The sequence below is a fragment of the Aulonocara sp. 'chitande type north' Nkhata Bay genome, linkage group LG20 (genome assembly GCF_057382095.1).
Source record: "Aulonocara sp. 'chitande type north' Nkhata Bay isolate Kocher_YH1m ecotype deep benthic linkage group LG20, A_spYH_male_GT1.1, whole genome shotgun sequence".
NCBI classification, from domain to species: domain Eukaryota; kingdom Metazoa; phylum Chordata; class Actinopteri; order Cichliformes; family Cichlidae; genus Aulonocara; species Aulonocara sp. 'chitande type north' Nkhata Bay.
This window is the reverse complement of record NC_141363.1, coordinates 28949031-28963934: the sequence shown is the minus strand read 5'-3', so window position 1 is coordinate 28963934 and position 14904 is coordinate 28949031. Positions and strand designations below refer to the sequence as shown.

At 43.4% G+C, this 14904-nt stretch overlaps 1 protein-coding gene across 5 annotated transcripts in view; it reads left to right on the top strand.

Annotated features, from left to right (window-relative positions):
* The window catches only part of prkcz (protein kinase C, zeta), a 101175-nt gene that overhangs the window by 58830 nt on the left and 27441 nt on the right, over positions 1–14904 (top strand). For all 5 annotated transcript variants that reach the window (XR_015126727.1, XM_086278647.1, XM_086278644.1 and 2 more), the window contains 6 exons: positions 4239–4370; positions 5770–5860; positions 6780–6832; positions 6962–7156; positions 10677–10774; positions 13180–13266. Coding sequence is in view for 4 of the 5 variants with exons in the window: in XM_086278647.1 (XP_086134773.1) it covers positions 4239–4370; positions 5770–5860; positions 6780–6832; positions 6962–7156; positions 10677–10774; positions 13180–13266 (656 nt within the window). In the remaining variant the exon portion in view is untranslated. The remainder of the gene's footprint in view (positions 1–4238; positions 4371–5769; positions 5861–6779; positions 6833–6961; positions 7157–10676; positions 10775–13179; positions 13267–14904) is intronic.

Below are 14904 nucleotides of genomic sequence, written 5' to 3'. Positions count from 1 at the left end.
TTACTCTGTGCTTCTGCCAGCTGAAATGCATGTGAGGCTTTGCTTTGAGCTCGGTGGTGTAAGGCTTGGATGGAGCTGCTCAGCCATGAAGCTGTTCTTCAGCTAATATGAAGGTCACGACCTCTGCATCCTTGGACCCCACTCTGTGGTTTTACGTGCCATATCACTGTCGCTGAGTTGCTGTCATTCCCAATCACTTCCTCTTTGTTATAATACCTCTAACAGTTTTGGAGTGTTTAGTAGTGAGGAAACTTTCTGACTGGACTGTTTGCACACGTGGCATCCTGTAACTGTACCATGCTGGAGTTCAGTACAGTAGTAAGGATGGTGGTTTCTGGGGCACATTATATTCTGTAAATGATGCTTTGCTGTTGTAACGGCCTGATTCTGTGCAGGTGTTATCAGTTATTTTGCTCTGATGAGTTTTCTTAAAAGCAAAGCAGACAGCACATCATTTCTCAGCAATATTAGGCCCGTCAGTGTGCGGGCACTCGCACGATCTGTACCACTGCCTGCTGGGATCAATCGATAAAGCGCCTTCTGCTCCTTAATCTGAAGCTGCAGGCAGCTGCAGGACTTTGGACCTCCACGTGACAAGCACAGCTCTGAGAGATGCTTCTCCCCTGTGCTGGTTTCTATCCCAGCTTATTCTGACTGGTTTATTACATGTTCTTAAAAGCTGGTGACCTCTCTGAGTCTTGGAAACACCAAATGCTGCCACGTAGATGACAAGAATACACACGAGTCATCATAAACATTGCTGATCATCACATTAACAGTGGCAGAGGCCAAGGTGTGGTTTGCAGAGTCAGTATGTTGGAGAAGAGTGGTGTGCACTAATACACCACTTACTGTCCTCTAATGTCCTGGAGCCTGACACTGCAGGGTTCCCCGTACAGCCACATGTATGTGCTCTGCAGCAGCGCAGAGCAGTGAGATCCAGCTAAGTCAGGGACAGCGTTTGGGGTGAGCCGTTCTGATGCACCAGAGAAACTAGAGCAACTTTAGTCAGTTTTACAGTGTTTCACTGTTCTGTCTCAAGGAGACTGCGTGTATTATCATGTACAGACGTGTACGTACACTCATCATGGCCATGTAATATTTAATCATTTAACCAGTGTAAATATGGGTCAGTTTTTTTTGGTATTTTTATGCTGATGTCAGTCAAGGGCTGATATCCAGTCAGCGTACAGGTGCATCTGTACCTGTGATTATTCTCATGTTGGTGTTTGTATCATCCAAAAAAATCCTAAAAAGAACCCGAAGCTTAGATTTACATCGCTGTCAGGCTGGGTGTGGGTGAAAGTTTGCGCTTTAACTCTGTTTAGTGTTCGAGGAAAAGGACTTGAAGTCTTTGCTGAAGCATTTCCATGGTAATAGAGTACTGACTGGGACTTTGTTCTTTACAATGATGTCAGTACAGCCGAGCACACACTCTGCATCTCAAGTGTTCACTTCCCAGGGAGACGGTTTGGTGACAGCCTGCCCAGAGACACCGAGCAGCTTTGGTACAACTACACAGAAAGGACTCCACACCAAGTCATGTAACAGAGTAAACTTACAATAAGCCTTGGCCTGGCCGAGGACACGAGGAGGAAGGACGAGTCTGAGTTAGAGACACGTACATAAAGGGTGAGGCTGAGGTTGTGCAGTCCAGTTAGAAATCTATCGTATTAATAACATTACAAATCCATATTTTCAGCATGAAGTAGTGTCTGTGACCCTACAGGAACTCGGCTGAAATAAAACTCGGGGCTAACTCCATGGCTAATGGTGACTAGCCAGCAGTCCAGCATTGGACCAACACCATGCTTAAGCACCTCCTACCAGAACAAACCATAGAAACATTAACTCACATTAACTCGTGAAAGCAAAAAGAAGATACTATAATTATCATTTTAAAAATCATGGTAATTAGTAAATATATAAAATATCCAACCACTTAAAAATACACACTACCGCTCAAAAGTTTAAGAAAACCCAAAATTTTCCAGTTTTTTATTGAAAGTGATGCAGTTTATTGTCTCATTGAACTCTGAAATGAAAGCATAGCACAAATAAGTAATTGGAGTTAAAAAAGAAATCATGGAATCAGTTTATAGACCAAAGTGTATTCTAACCTTTAACCCATCAGAGTAGCCTTCTTTGGCAGATATAACAGCTGAAGACAGTCGTGGCTTCTTTCTACAATAGAAATCAAATATTCTCCCATATCTGTAGGGTTAGTTCCCATAAACGTGGACCTTGTAGGTTGCTTTGGTTTCACTCTTCTGTCCAGTTCAAACCAGCTCGATGGGGTTTAAGTCTGGAGACTGTGCTGGACACTCCGTGTTTTCAAGCTCATCACCTTGTTCTTTGTTCCTGAGGTAGTTCTGGCACAGCTTGGATCTATGTTTTGGGTCTTTATGTTGCTGTAGGATGAAGCCTTGACCAACTAGGCTCATACCAGAGGGTCCTGCATGGTGCTGCACAATGCTGTGGTACGTGTTTTGGTTCAGGGAGCCTCTCACTCTGTACAAGTCACCGACCCTGGATCCAGCAAACAGCCCCAGACCATCACACTTCCTCCTCCATGTTTGACGGTTGACACCACACACTGTGGAACCATCCTTTACCTACTCGACCACAAAGATCCTGTGTGATGAACACAAGGTTTCAAATGTTGATCCATCAGTCCATAATACCTTCTTCCAGTCTTCAGTAGTCCAATGGTGGTGTTTCACGGCCCAGCCAAGCCTCTTTGTCTTATTCTGACGTCTGGCTTTCTTGCTGCAACTCGTCCTGTCAAACCTGCAGCTCAAAGTCTTCTCTTCACAGCTGAAACTGAGACTTTCTTACGACGACCACTATTAAGCTGCTTGAAGCTGTTGTCCTGTGAGCCACCTATCACACAGCTGTTAACTCTCAGAAACTTGTCCTCTGATTGAGTCGTATCTTTGGGTCTGCAGACCTCTTCCTGTCAGTTTGTTTCTGAGCCTTTGGATGCTGAAGGAAACTGGACTCACTGACACCTTGACTTTCTTTGCAGTTTCTCTGTAGGACAGACCGACATTTATATGAAGGTCTGTCTCTCTTCCATTGTCAATCACCTTTTTCTCACACACTCACACACGCAGCATTTGAAACATTAGTATTAGATACATGTTGTCACACTTCCATGTTTCAGATTATCAAACAAATATTAACATTAGACAAACAGGAATAAACACAAACTGCAGTTTTTACACCTCAGCCATAAAAAGGTGTGATGTCATCACCCTCCTGGGTTGGCGGTGATGACATGTCTAAGGCTACGTTCACACTGCAGGAAAAAGCGCATCAAATTCGACTTTTTTTGACCCTATGCGACCCATATCCGATCATGGTATGACAGTGTGAACAGCACACATCCGATATTTTCAAATCCGATCTGGGTCACTTTCGTATGTGGTGCTGAATCCGATACATATCTGATGTTTCAGAAAGCGACTGCTGTTTGAACGGTCATGTCGCATTAAATCCGTCTTTTACGTCACCGACACAAGACAGACGGCAATTATCAGCGCTGGAGAAGATATCGTGAACGCTTCCTGGCCATCCGGTGAAACTGTTGGGAAGACAACGTTGGAGAAACGTGAACATTTAATTTGTATTGTATAATCTGCAGATTCTGACAGAAATCTGCAACTATCCTTTGAAGCACTGCTCCTCTCTAAAACAGCAATAAGGATGATTATTAGGCCATATGTAAATAACAAAATAACTTTATAACTTAAAGTAAAATTGGGAAACGTAAAGTCCAAAACAAGTGGGCCATCAGTCAAACAATACTGTTGGTCTGGGTGTAAACAGAGCGCGTTCTGTGTGACATCTTTTACCCATGCGGGCCGCTTTGAGCGTTCACACTAGAGTGCGTTTGCTGTCACATTTTATTTGTAGTGTGAACGAGCAGACAGCACAGTCTCCGTCTTGTTGTTTATGAAGACAGAGTTCTATTGTTGAAAATGTCTTTTGATTTTCTCTGTTATAAATGAACGATGTGTATTTATTCTGTCGTGATAATAATTGTATTAAAATAAATACTGATTACAAACATGGATGTTTGCAGCTGTGTTTGTGCTATTCAGCCATAAAGGCTAACTATGAAAATCAGACTCCTCATTTAAACAATGAAGAGTCTCATTGTCCGTCCTGTAGTGGCAAAGTTTGACTTTGACATATATGTTCTGCTAAAAAGGGTGCATGTTTTTGTCTTACAGAAAGCCTACTGTGCCCACTGTAGTGACAGGATATGGGGGCTGGGCAGTCAGGGCTACAAGTGTATCACCTGCAAACTGCTGGTCCATAAGCGCTGTCACAGACTCATCCCTCAGACCTGCCAAAGGCTTATGGTGAGTATGTGATTATGCCCATTAAATTGCACAGAGGCTCCTGTTGTCTGCATGGATCATTGTGAAAGCTTTTTCCCTCCCTGGACAAAGAACCGTTCAAAGAAACCATCAAAAGCCCAAAATTACCATGACACTCATATCAGTGAGGGGTGTGTGTAAACTGTGGACATGCAAAGAATAATCTTTAACCTTAGGTGCACTCAGTGATTGACCCTTCTTTGGTCATAGGTGGATAGAGAGCAGCTGTTACACTGGCCCTGTTGTTTAATCTCTTTAATTTGTTAGCAGTAGGCTAATAATGTAGAGCAAAAGTTAGCTAGTCAGTGTTACTGATGGGACTAATTATGTTCTCAAGCTGTTGTCAAACATTAAGGTGGAGGCCATGGCAGGGATTGTTGAACAGCTACTGCATCAAAGTCCCTCCCAACCAATCAGATTGCACTATTTGGGAACATTCAATCTCCTTTCCCATCAGAGTGAACACAGTGTCAGACCAACGCTGGAAACAGTGTAACAAGTAGTTGTTTTAAGTATCAGGTTAATATGTTAGAGCTCTCAAACTCTATATGTTAAACTGAAGTTTGACTCTCTCAGGGTTAATTCATTACCCGGAGTCATTCTGAGTCAGTCAGCTCTCAGTGTAAATAAAGTGAGTGAAACTGAAACCTCTTGCTTTGGGCTCAGCATACTGTGCTAATCTTGCGTCACAGTAGCACCCTTCAGGCCTCAGCATCAAGTGGAACCACACAGGTTCTGCACAGGAGCAACAACAAAACACAGCAGAACAGTTTGTCACAAATGTCTTTAAAATGTACTTGTGTTTGGTGTGTGTGCTGCTTTACATGAGATTCAAAGATCAAGTAGTGATGTCTTATCTTATCAGTGAAGCAGTTTATAAAAAGGAATTAAAATGGTTTTGAAACAGCTGAGAAACAACAAGCTAGTCTTTCAAACAAGTCTTTCTTCAAAGACCAGCAATATAGTGATATCCTAACTGATACAAAACAAGGACGGCGTGACCACAGACCAGTGTGCTCCACGTAGTCAATCCATTAGAGCGCTATGCAAGCTTCTGGCCAAACAGAAAGATCCAAAATTTTGACCCCAATCACCCAAATCCTGAGCAGAAAATCAATGCAGTCAATGGAGTATGTGCTCCGCGACTGTGCTGCTATCTTCACTGCCTTTTTTCCTGGATAAGATTAAATCCCTTTTCTGGAGAAACCCCCACACTTCATTAGAGCAGCAACATTTCTGCCCATGAGCTGAAATACAGACCTCGCCCTGAGCGTAAACATGAGCCATCATCCACTCGTCCAGGACTGCACAGCCATGACGGGATATCTGATAGGGCATGTTGCAAAGAAATGCAGGTGAATATCTGAAATCTTTTCTTCAGGATCCAGTCATGCCATCACAGAAGCCCCCTTCAGATGCCCAGAGTGCCGAGGTGGACCTTCCACTGGATGACACAGAGGACACAGATGGGAGTAAGATGCATTTCTTTTATATGCCACTGAGTTACCTAAGAAAGCTAATCGTTGTATGAGTGCAGGTTTCTTTGAGATCCAGATGAAAAAGGGAAACTCTGAACTCTGCTGCATTTTTATGAGACATAAGTCAGCAGAGAGCATGACGGGATCCTGGACACAGCATCCAAACCCAGTCCATGCACGTCTAGAAACTGTGGACTACATGTCCCAGTCTGACTGCATTCATGTCCTGGACTGTTTGGACTCTAACACATAGGACATTTAACACTTTTCACACTTTCTGATGTCTTCTGTGGTCCTTCGTAGGCGGTGAACTGACCGTTGGGTGGGCCCTAAGAAATGTTACAATAAAATACAATAGAGTGTAATTTTGTTTGAAATGACTACAAATATTTAGCATAAGAATGCATTTGAGTTTGTCTCAGAGTAACTGTGATATCTGTGGATAAACAGGGTGACAACATCTCTTTGAAAGTACACAAACTCTTTTAAATTTGAGAGTGAATAAAAAATAAAGAAGAGTGCTGTTCTCTACAGAGATGTGCGCCACTACACCAGTTTCTTTAGTGTTTCCTTAAACGACAGCTACTTGTACAATTTATAACTGAGGAGCCCTCAGTGGCCCCCGCTGTCATTTTACGAGTCCCCAAAGAAATGAGTACCAGAGTGGCTGCTTGGACCAGTGGGCCTGGTCTCTTGACTTCTCATTCGCTGTCATCACTTATGTAACTCTGAGATGCTTATGTGTAAACTTGTGCCCATGAGATGCTCTGGGGCCCCTTGTGGATTAGCCTAGTTTGGTAAGAACAGGGGTCTTTATTTTGTGTGCTCTGCCTCCCTCTGCTGGTTGAGGGAAAGAAAGCATTTGCGACAGTCTCCAGATGGTCATAGTTTGGTGTGGATCTGTGTTTTGCAGTACCGTTTTTACCACACAACTGTGCAGTGAATAAAGCAGAAGACGAGACAGAGGTAAGACCGACTCATTAAGGATAATACGCTGATAATGTAAAAGCTGCCCATTCCCTTTGAAAATGACTGTGTGATCATTCTTCTACATAAACTATGCTATTGATGCTATTCTGACCTCTGCCCCTGTAGGATATCAAAGCAGTAGTTGATGGCATCGATGGCATTAAGATATCCCAGGGACTGGCTCTCGGGCTGGCTGACTTTGACCTGATTCGAGTAATAGGACGAGGCAGCTATGCCAAAGTTCTGCTGGTGCGGCTAAAGAAGAACGAGCAGATGTACGCCATGAAGGTGGTGAAAAAGGAGCTGGTCCATGACGACGAGGTGAGAGCACCCGGAGAAACTCTGACTGTAGTACTTAAACCCCTAGAACCACATGAGTACTCGTTAGCAGTAATAGGTTTCTTGTAGCTGGTCACCAGGTTTGCACACATGTCAGGAGGGATTTTAGCACACTCCTCTCTATAGAAACTCTCGAAATCCTGCCGCTTGGCAGCGTGAAGCTTCACCTCCCTCCACAGGTTTTTAATTAAGAATTAATGTCTGGAATCTGGCTAAGCCAATACATGACCTTAGTGCGTGTTTCCTTTAGACACTTCTTTGTTGTTAGAAGACCCATCCATGACCCGTCCTGAGTGTCCAGTGGAGGTCACGGCTTCATCCAAAGCATAATATTTCCACCTGTGTGCTTGAGGGTGGGGTTGGTGTTCTTTGGTTCATACTCAGCACTTCTCTTCCCTCCAAGACACCGCAGGGTGGGTTGATGCCAAAAACCTCATTTCTTTGTTTCATCTGTCCGCAGCATTCTCTCCTGAGCTTTCTCTGAATCATTGAGATCTTCACTGACAAATGTAAGATGACACGTGCCTTCTTCTGAAGGTTGACTTTGCTGCAGGACTTCAGTTCATGGCTGTGTGTTGTGTTACCAGTGGTGTTCTTGGTGACTGTGGTGCCAGCTGCCTTTAGATCATTAACAAGTTTAGGCCTGGTTTTAGCATGGGGGGTCTAGCCAGGACCCTTACTGGATACTGGGTGGAAATCAAACTTGCGACTCCTGCTCCAAAGGTGTGTAGTCTTACTACTACCCTATCCAGCTGCATTCCAGCCTTAAGGAGGCTGACATTGGTTGACATTTGTTGGTCTTCCCATGGGTTTCTGTGGACAGGTGTGCTTTGTAAACAGTAGTTGTATTATATGTAGCGCACAGCTGGTCTGTGAGAGCCTGAATCCTCGGTTTATTGTAGAGGATCAAATAAGTATAAAATATATGCTTTACAACAATAGGTTTCTTGTGCAGCATCCCACTGACAGGCCTGAATTTACAATGTGACCACCGTGTGTTATACAGAAGACTGAGTTAGTGATTGAAAACATCAGAGTTAGTGTCTCTCACTGACTTCTGTACTATTCAGAATCAGAATACTTTATTAATCCCGAAGGAAATTAGGGTTAGTTAGTTTTACAACAGGCAATGCACCCCCTGCTGGACATTGGAGAGAATGCAGGATTTATACTGCTGTGAGTTTTCAGACCTGGAGGCTTCATCCATCTTCATTGTGTTGTAACAGTCCAGAACAACTGACTGAAAACATTAACCACCACAGCTGCAAGCGTAAAAGAAAAACAAGAGAAGGAAAACTACAAACATTAAACACTGAAGGTTTCAAAGATTTCTAAGCACAAAGACTGAGAAGTGTAATGTTTGCCTTCAGGAGGGGATATAACTCTATAAATCAGCCTACGTGGGGACAGCTGTTGCTGTTTTCCTTTTGAAATGCTTTGGAACAGATTTGGTAGACATTAGTAAATTCTTGTATAAAAGTGTGTAAACAGCAGCTTCAGCACCCAGTGATTTCCACTGAAGTCCACATACACAGATGATGTCAGGATCTGTGATGTTGGCACATCCCAGCCACGGACCGCTTTTTTCTGTCTTACATGTAGGGTTGAACTGGACCAGTGGTGGACAGCAGGACACATTTCATTGAGAATGTGGGGAATTTTCAATACTTCTGTTTATATTTTCTCGAATACTCAGAGGGCAGCTGGTTTTGCACGCTGTCTGTTTCATTGTTTTGACCTTGCATGGAGACAGCAGGGCTCTGGAGAGATTTAGGAGCACTAGACTATGTAACAGGTCAATATTCAGAGGAGAGTGGAGGGTAAAAGTTGGAAGTGAAGGGTGACGAGGAAACAGTGGGGAGGTATGAAAATATGAGAATCGGGATTGGCTAAAGGAAGGGAATGGAACTGAGCCAGACACTGGAAGGAAATGGAACAAAGAAGGGGAAATTTGGAGTGGAGGTGGCACAGAGCTGCTGAGGAGGAAGAAGTGAGTGGGTGACTGAAAGCAGCAGATGAAATCCGGGTATAACATCCTCTTTGCAGGGATGAATAACCAGATGAACATGAAGTCTGCATAAATAATGTTCCACAGGCAAAAACATGTTATATTCATAGAAACAGAAGCATTACAAGAGCCAAAGTGTCGTTTCGTTTTCCACGAGTGATGCCCACACCTGCAGCTTTCTTTGAAAGTGTCTCTGACACAGTCTGTCTGCATGGTACGTTAGCAGTACTGACAGCTCCCTGTCCTCCAGGACTGATCATAACCTTAGAAACAACACGTGACTTCTGTGGGTGGATTGTGGATACAATAAGACTCAGTGACTTTGAAATACTTTGAGTCAGCTCTGTTTTCTGTGTTACTTTGATTTCACTTCTTGCTCTCGACTCGTCTGGCTTGCTGGTCTGATAACTCAAAGCTTAGCTTAAGTTAACAGACTCTGATCACGTTCTTTAGACTCTGTGACTTCTCTGCCTCAAAAGTCATCAGGTAGTCCTAGAACATCGTAGCTGAAACATATGTTAAAAGAAAGACAGAGAGAGAGATTGGTAAGGAGGTGAGATAGGCCTGAATACAGAAAGCCTACTGACTGTGCTGTGGTTGTGTGATGAAAGTCCACTAGATGGCAATATTGCTCAACATATAGGCTGAGGACCAGCGTCCTATAACTACAGCATCGTCCATCATCTGACCAGCTCACGTTGTCCCACATGGACACGTTTTATTCCATGACAAAGTTTCACTTTCTGTACAAACAACAATCCACGGACAGCAGGAAGGTGATTCCACTGAGAGTCAAATAGTCTGAAATGTCAGACGTGTTACTATGACTTATTTTGCATAATAATAATAATAATAATAATAATAATGGCTGGATGCAGTAATGACTTGACCAAAAGGAATTTTGTATCACGGCACAGTGTACACACACCTGATCACAGTTTAATGATGCTTTAACTCCAGATTCAGAGTCCTCGCTGCAGGCAAAGCACTGAGCAGCATCCATGACATCCTGGGTACTCTGAAGGACTTCTGGGAGTTGGAGTGCTTTCAGCTGTTATTTTGTGACACCTGATTTAGAAAGGCGATTCAGTATAAAGGGTTGGATACGATGAGATGCTGATGTCACAAAATAATGTCAAATTTTGCAGCAAACACTGTAGATTGCATACCTGTAATAACGTCACTTACTATTGGCAGTATTTTAGTCCAAAATTACAAACTGTAGATAAAAGATGGACTTTGGGAAGTGAATGTAAGCCACTGTGGTTCAAGTGCCTTAAACCTGCCATCGTGTTAAAGGACAATAGAGAGCTCTTCTGTTTCCCGAGTTCATGGCTTGCACTCCATTAATCTCCCATTCTGTGTGTGAGGGCTGTTCAAACCAGTGACACCAGTGACCTGATGTATCTCCATCGATCTGTCTGAGAAAGCCTACTGACAAACCGATTGTTCCCACATTATCTGTCTCATGCTGTGTCTGTCTCATCTCTGCAGGATATTGACTGGGTGCAGACAGAGAAGCATGTTTTTGAGCAGGCCTCGACCAATCCCTTCTTAGTCGGCCTCCACTCCTGTTTCCAGACAGAAAGTCGGTAAGAGGATAAAGCTGACACTGTGAGCGCTGTCGGGTACAGTGCTTTTCACTAAATACTCCTTTGACGATGGCCCGTTCTTACCTCAGTCTGCTGAAGTAAGCTTAACGTCTAACTTCATATTAACACACAGATTCAAAGTATATGTTCCAGCATACAGACACATATTTAGTCGTACGTCTTCCTACATGCGCACATTAGCTGTAAACTGTGGCTCACGGCTGTGAAGTATAAAAATGAGCTTTGAGCCGTTGTTTAAAACAAAGCACAGATTCAGGCGACCTGACAAACAGATGAAGGCTGTTCCTGAGTAGCTCCACACGTATCTGAAGACAGGTTGACAGTTTTCCAGAAGCTCCTCCCTTTTTTAACTTTGCGTAGTGAACTCTTCAAACTGCTTTCTGGGCCTCAGTGTTTAGTAAGAAAGCACAATGTTGTGGGTCGTTAGGGTTGTGTCACAGCAACAATGCCGCTGCACTCTGACACTGATTCAACTCTGTGTGATCTGTGCAGCGTCCAGCTCAAGGCAGCCCTGGAGCTCCATCATGCACCGAGGTCAAAGTTCAAATGAGTTGTAGTTTGTGTCACTAGGTTTACATTGTGTGTCTAAATTTACTGAATTGAAAGAGATTAGACATTGCGGTGTGTTTTCACAGTGAGGTCATTGTTGTAGTTGGGAAATAACCACGGCTCAGATTTGTAATGTGCTCCATTCAATGGTTCTGCAGATCTATTAAAACCTGTTCATGATGTGAGGACTAAAGGTACTGTTCACACTCAGGACTTTACTGTTTTCCTCAAACAGTGCTGAACCCAGCAGGGCTGCACCCATAACAGCCCTTCATAAAGATCACGTGACCAACAGCTGACACATCAAACAGCTGAACTTTTTTTTACTTTACTATTGTTTTTGTTATGATTTGTAATAAACACTGACAACTTCCCCAAAAGTTCAAAATCTATATAAGGACATTTTCATACATTCAATTTATTTATACATCACAACAACAGTCGCCTCAAGGTGCTTTATATTGTAAGGTAGATCCTACAATAATACATACAGAGAAAAACCCAACAATCACATGACCCCCTATGAGCAAGCACTTTGGCGACAGTGGGAAGGAAAAACTCCCTTTTAACAGGAAGAAACCTCCGGCAGAACTAGGCTCAGGGAGGGGCGGGGCCATCTGCTGTGATTGGTTGGGGTGAGAGAAGGAAGACAGGATAAAGACATGCATACAACATGCAGTGTCACATTTGTCCTCCACAGTATCATCTTAAGAACACTTTAGGTGTTATTACATAAACGAAGCTGAATGACTTGCTCATCCAACCATTTCCGCATAGTCTCCTTTGTGGAGCAACACCCCTCCAGGCACCACCTGCAGCTGTACTATATTTCCTCCACAGTGACTCTCCATCATGAATTTTTCGGTGGGGAAGAGGAGGAAAAGACAGGCAGCCAGGTGAAGAGTGGCTGTGCTGGAAACACGTGGTTACGATGTAACATGCACATGCTGTGGAACTGCTCAGGTCGTTTGTGTCTCACCTCTAAACCTCGTGCACATATGAAGAGATTCACTCGTTGTGCATTGCTTTAATCGACAGTTGGTCACCAGAGGATAGCCCAGGCTTCGGTTGCCTAGGCAACCCACTAATGTGTTTTCTACTCCCTCTTATTATTGGCTCACATTTCAGTCGCTTCAATCGCTCGACTCCCATTTGTGAAAAGTTTATGTCAGGATCCACCCACGTCGTATTTCCAGCATCTTAATACTATCACGATACTACCTTAATACTATCACAATACTACCTTAATACTGTCACAATACTACCTTAATACTGTCACAATTCTACCATACTACTGTCACAATACTACCATACTACTGTCACAATACTACCTTAATACTATCACAATACTACCTTAATACTATCACAATACTACCTTAATACTGTCACAATTCTACCATACTACTGTCACAATTCTACCATACTACTGTCACAATACTACCATACTACTGTCACAATACTACCTTAATACTACCTTAATACTATCACAATACTACCTTAATACTATCACAATACTACCATACTACTGTCACAATTCTACCATACTACTGTCACAATACTACCTTAATACTATCACAATACTACCTTAATACTACCTTAATACTATCACAATACTACCTTAATACTATCACAATACTACCATAATACTATCATAATACAATAATATTTTATTATTGATTAAATAACATCAAACGGGGCTTTTGAGTCAAGGTGCATGTTTTCTTTTGATATAATGAAGACCAGCAAGAAATGCTCTTTTTTAAAATTTGCATAACGTTCATATTGAGAGTATTTGATGTAACGTCTGTTCATAAATGTTCTCGCTCTGTTTCCAGGTTATTTCTAGTGATCGAGTATGTGAACGGTGGGGATTTGATGTTTCATATGCAACGACAAAGGAAGCTCCCGGAAGAGCACGCAAGGTAAACCTCCAGATGTACGCCAGCTTCCAGGCATTATCCACATAAAATATGGTCCCTGTCCACAATGTGATAATCTTTAGAGGGTACATGATGTTTAGGTGTACTCCCACATGTGCATTATGAACAGGTCGCATGTTTGAATGAAGACTGAGCAGCAGCTGATTCAGTCTGAGGTGGTAAATGAGGCCTCTGTGATAGCAGGATGACACTGAAGTGGGTACACTTGATTTTGGTTACACTGACATGACACAGAAAACCCATTTGTACAATTGTGAACAATTTTGGGGTAAACGACTTCCAGAAGGGTCAAACCATTGTATCTGCATCCCTGGAGCGGAGCAAGTTCAGGGACAGCATAACCTATATTTTCACGTAGCCTCAGTTTACACGCAGGAAATCATGAGGGCTGCTCTGGCGATACAGCCATGTGTACGTGCAGCATTGGGCCGGTTCAACGCACGGCTGTGCAGAGCGGGCAGACTCATGTTCAGCTGTTTTTGTGAAAAGTGTTGTGAGTATTAGACGTCAGAGCCCTCAGGTAGGAGCTGCATGCCTGAACCACACCAGATCAGCGGTTTTCAGGACGGTCTACAGATTCATACTGGGTGTGTCTTCTTTTAAACACATATGTTTGAAGATATGCTTCATAGGATGCTTTAACAGGTCTCAACACTTTTACCCTCCTTTTAAAATATAATGAGCACCCATAATTCATTGTGGCTGTCTATTCGCGGGGCGCTCCAGCTGCGTCTCTGATAAATAGCGGATCAAAGGCTGTGTAATTTACAGAGGCACCGTTGGACCCCTATCAGCTCATGCAATCTGGATTGTGGAGGCAGTGGCTGTATATATGCAAAGCAGCATGTTAGTTACTCATAATGATGGTACATATTCATGAGCAGCGCTCTTAGAGAGAGAGCCCTGCCACATTCCCCCACGCCGTGGGGGAGGCGGGCTGGTGGGCAGGGGATTGTGCTGCTGATAGGCCATAGCTTCCATCAGTCTGATGGCAACAAAGAAACAACAGCGTACAATGGAGGCTGTCACCGTGAAAATGTGGGGGAGCGACGTGGGATTTCTCCACTGCAGTCTTTTGCCTCAGTGTTTCACAGATTTATAGCAGCAGACAGCGAGAGGCTTGTCAGGTTTAATGAAGGCTTATCTCCTAGAGACAGAATACACACAACCTACACATGGAGAGAAAACATTTGACTGACTCACCGAAGAAGCACTCCAAGTACATCTAATGATGGCCCAAACTACAAAGGCTTTATAGACTAGCTGTCATAACAATAGCCATAGTAGAAGAAGAAATGTTTGGCACGAGGAACATGGTCTCTTTAATGTCTGTTACTTTGTGTGGACCCAGGAGTCAAAGCGTATCAGAGTATTGCAGGTGCTTTGACACATGCTGACCTGTTAGGAGCCGTGGCCTCAGAGAGGAGTGATGGTACTGACAGACCTCCGTCTGACAGGGAATAAACTACACCTGTGAAGTGGGCCTTCATGTACACACAGCTGGAGATACGGCCACTACACAGTGGCTTTGCTTTTGCATGAAACGCACACACACTTTGCAAATGTGACGCACAAATTCAGTTACGTCCCAGTCCAGGGTGTCCTCTCACCCAGTGACAG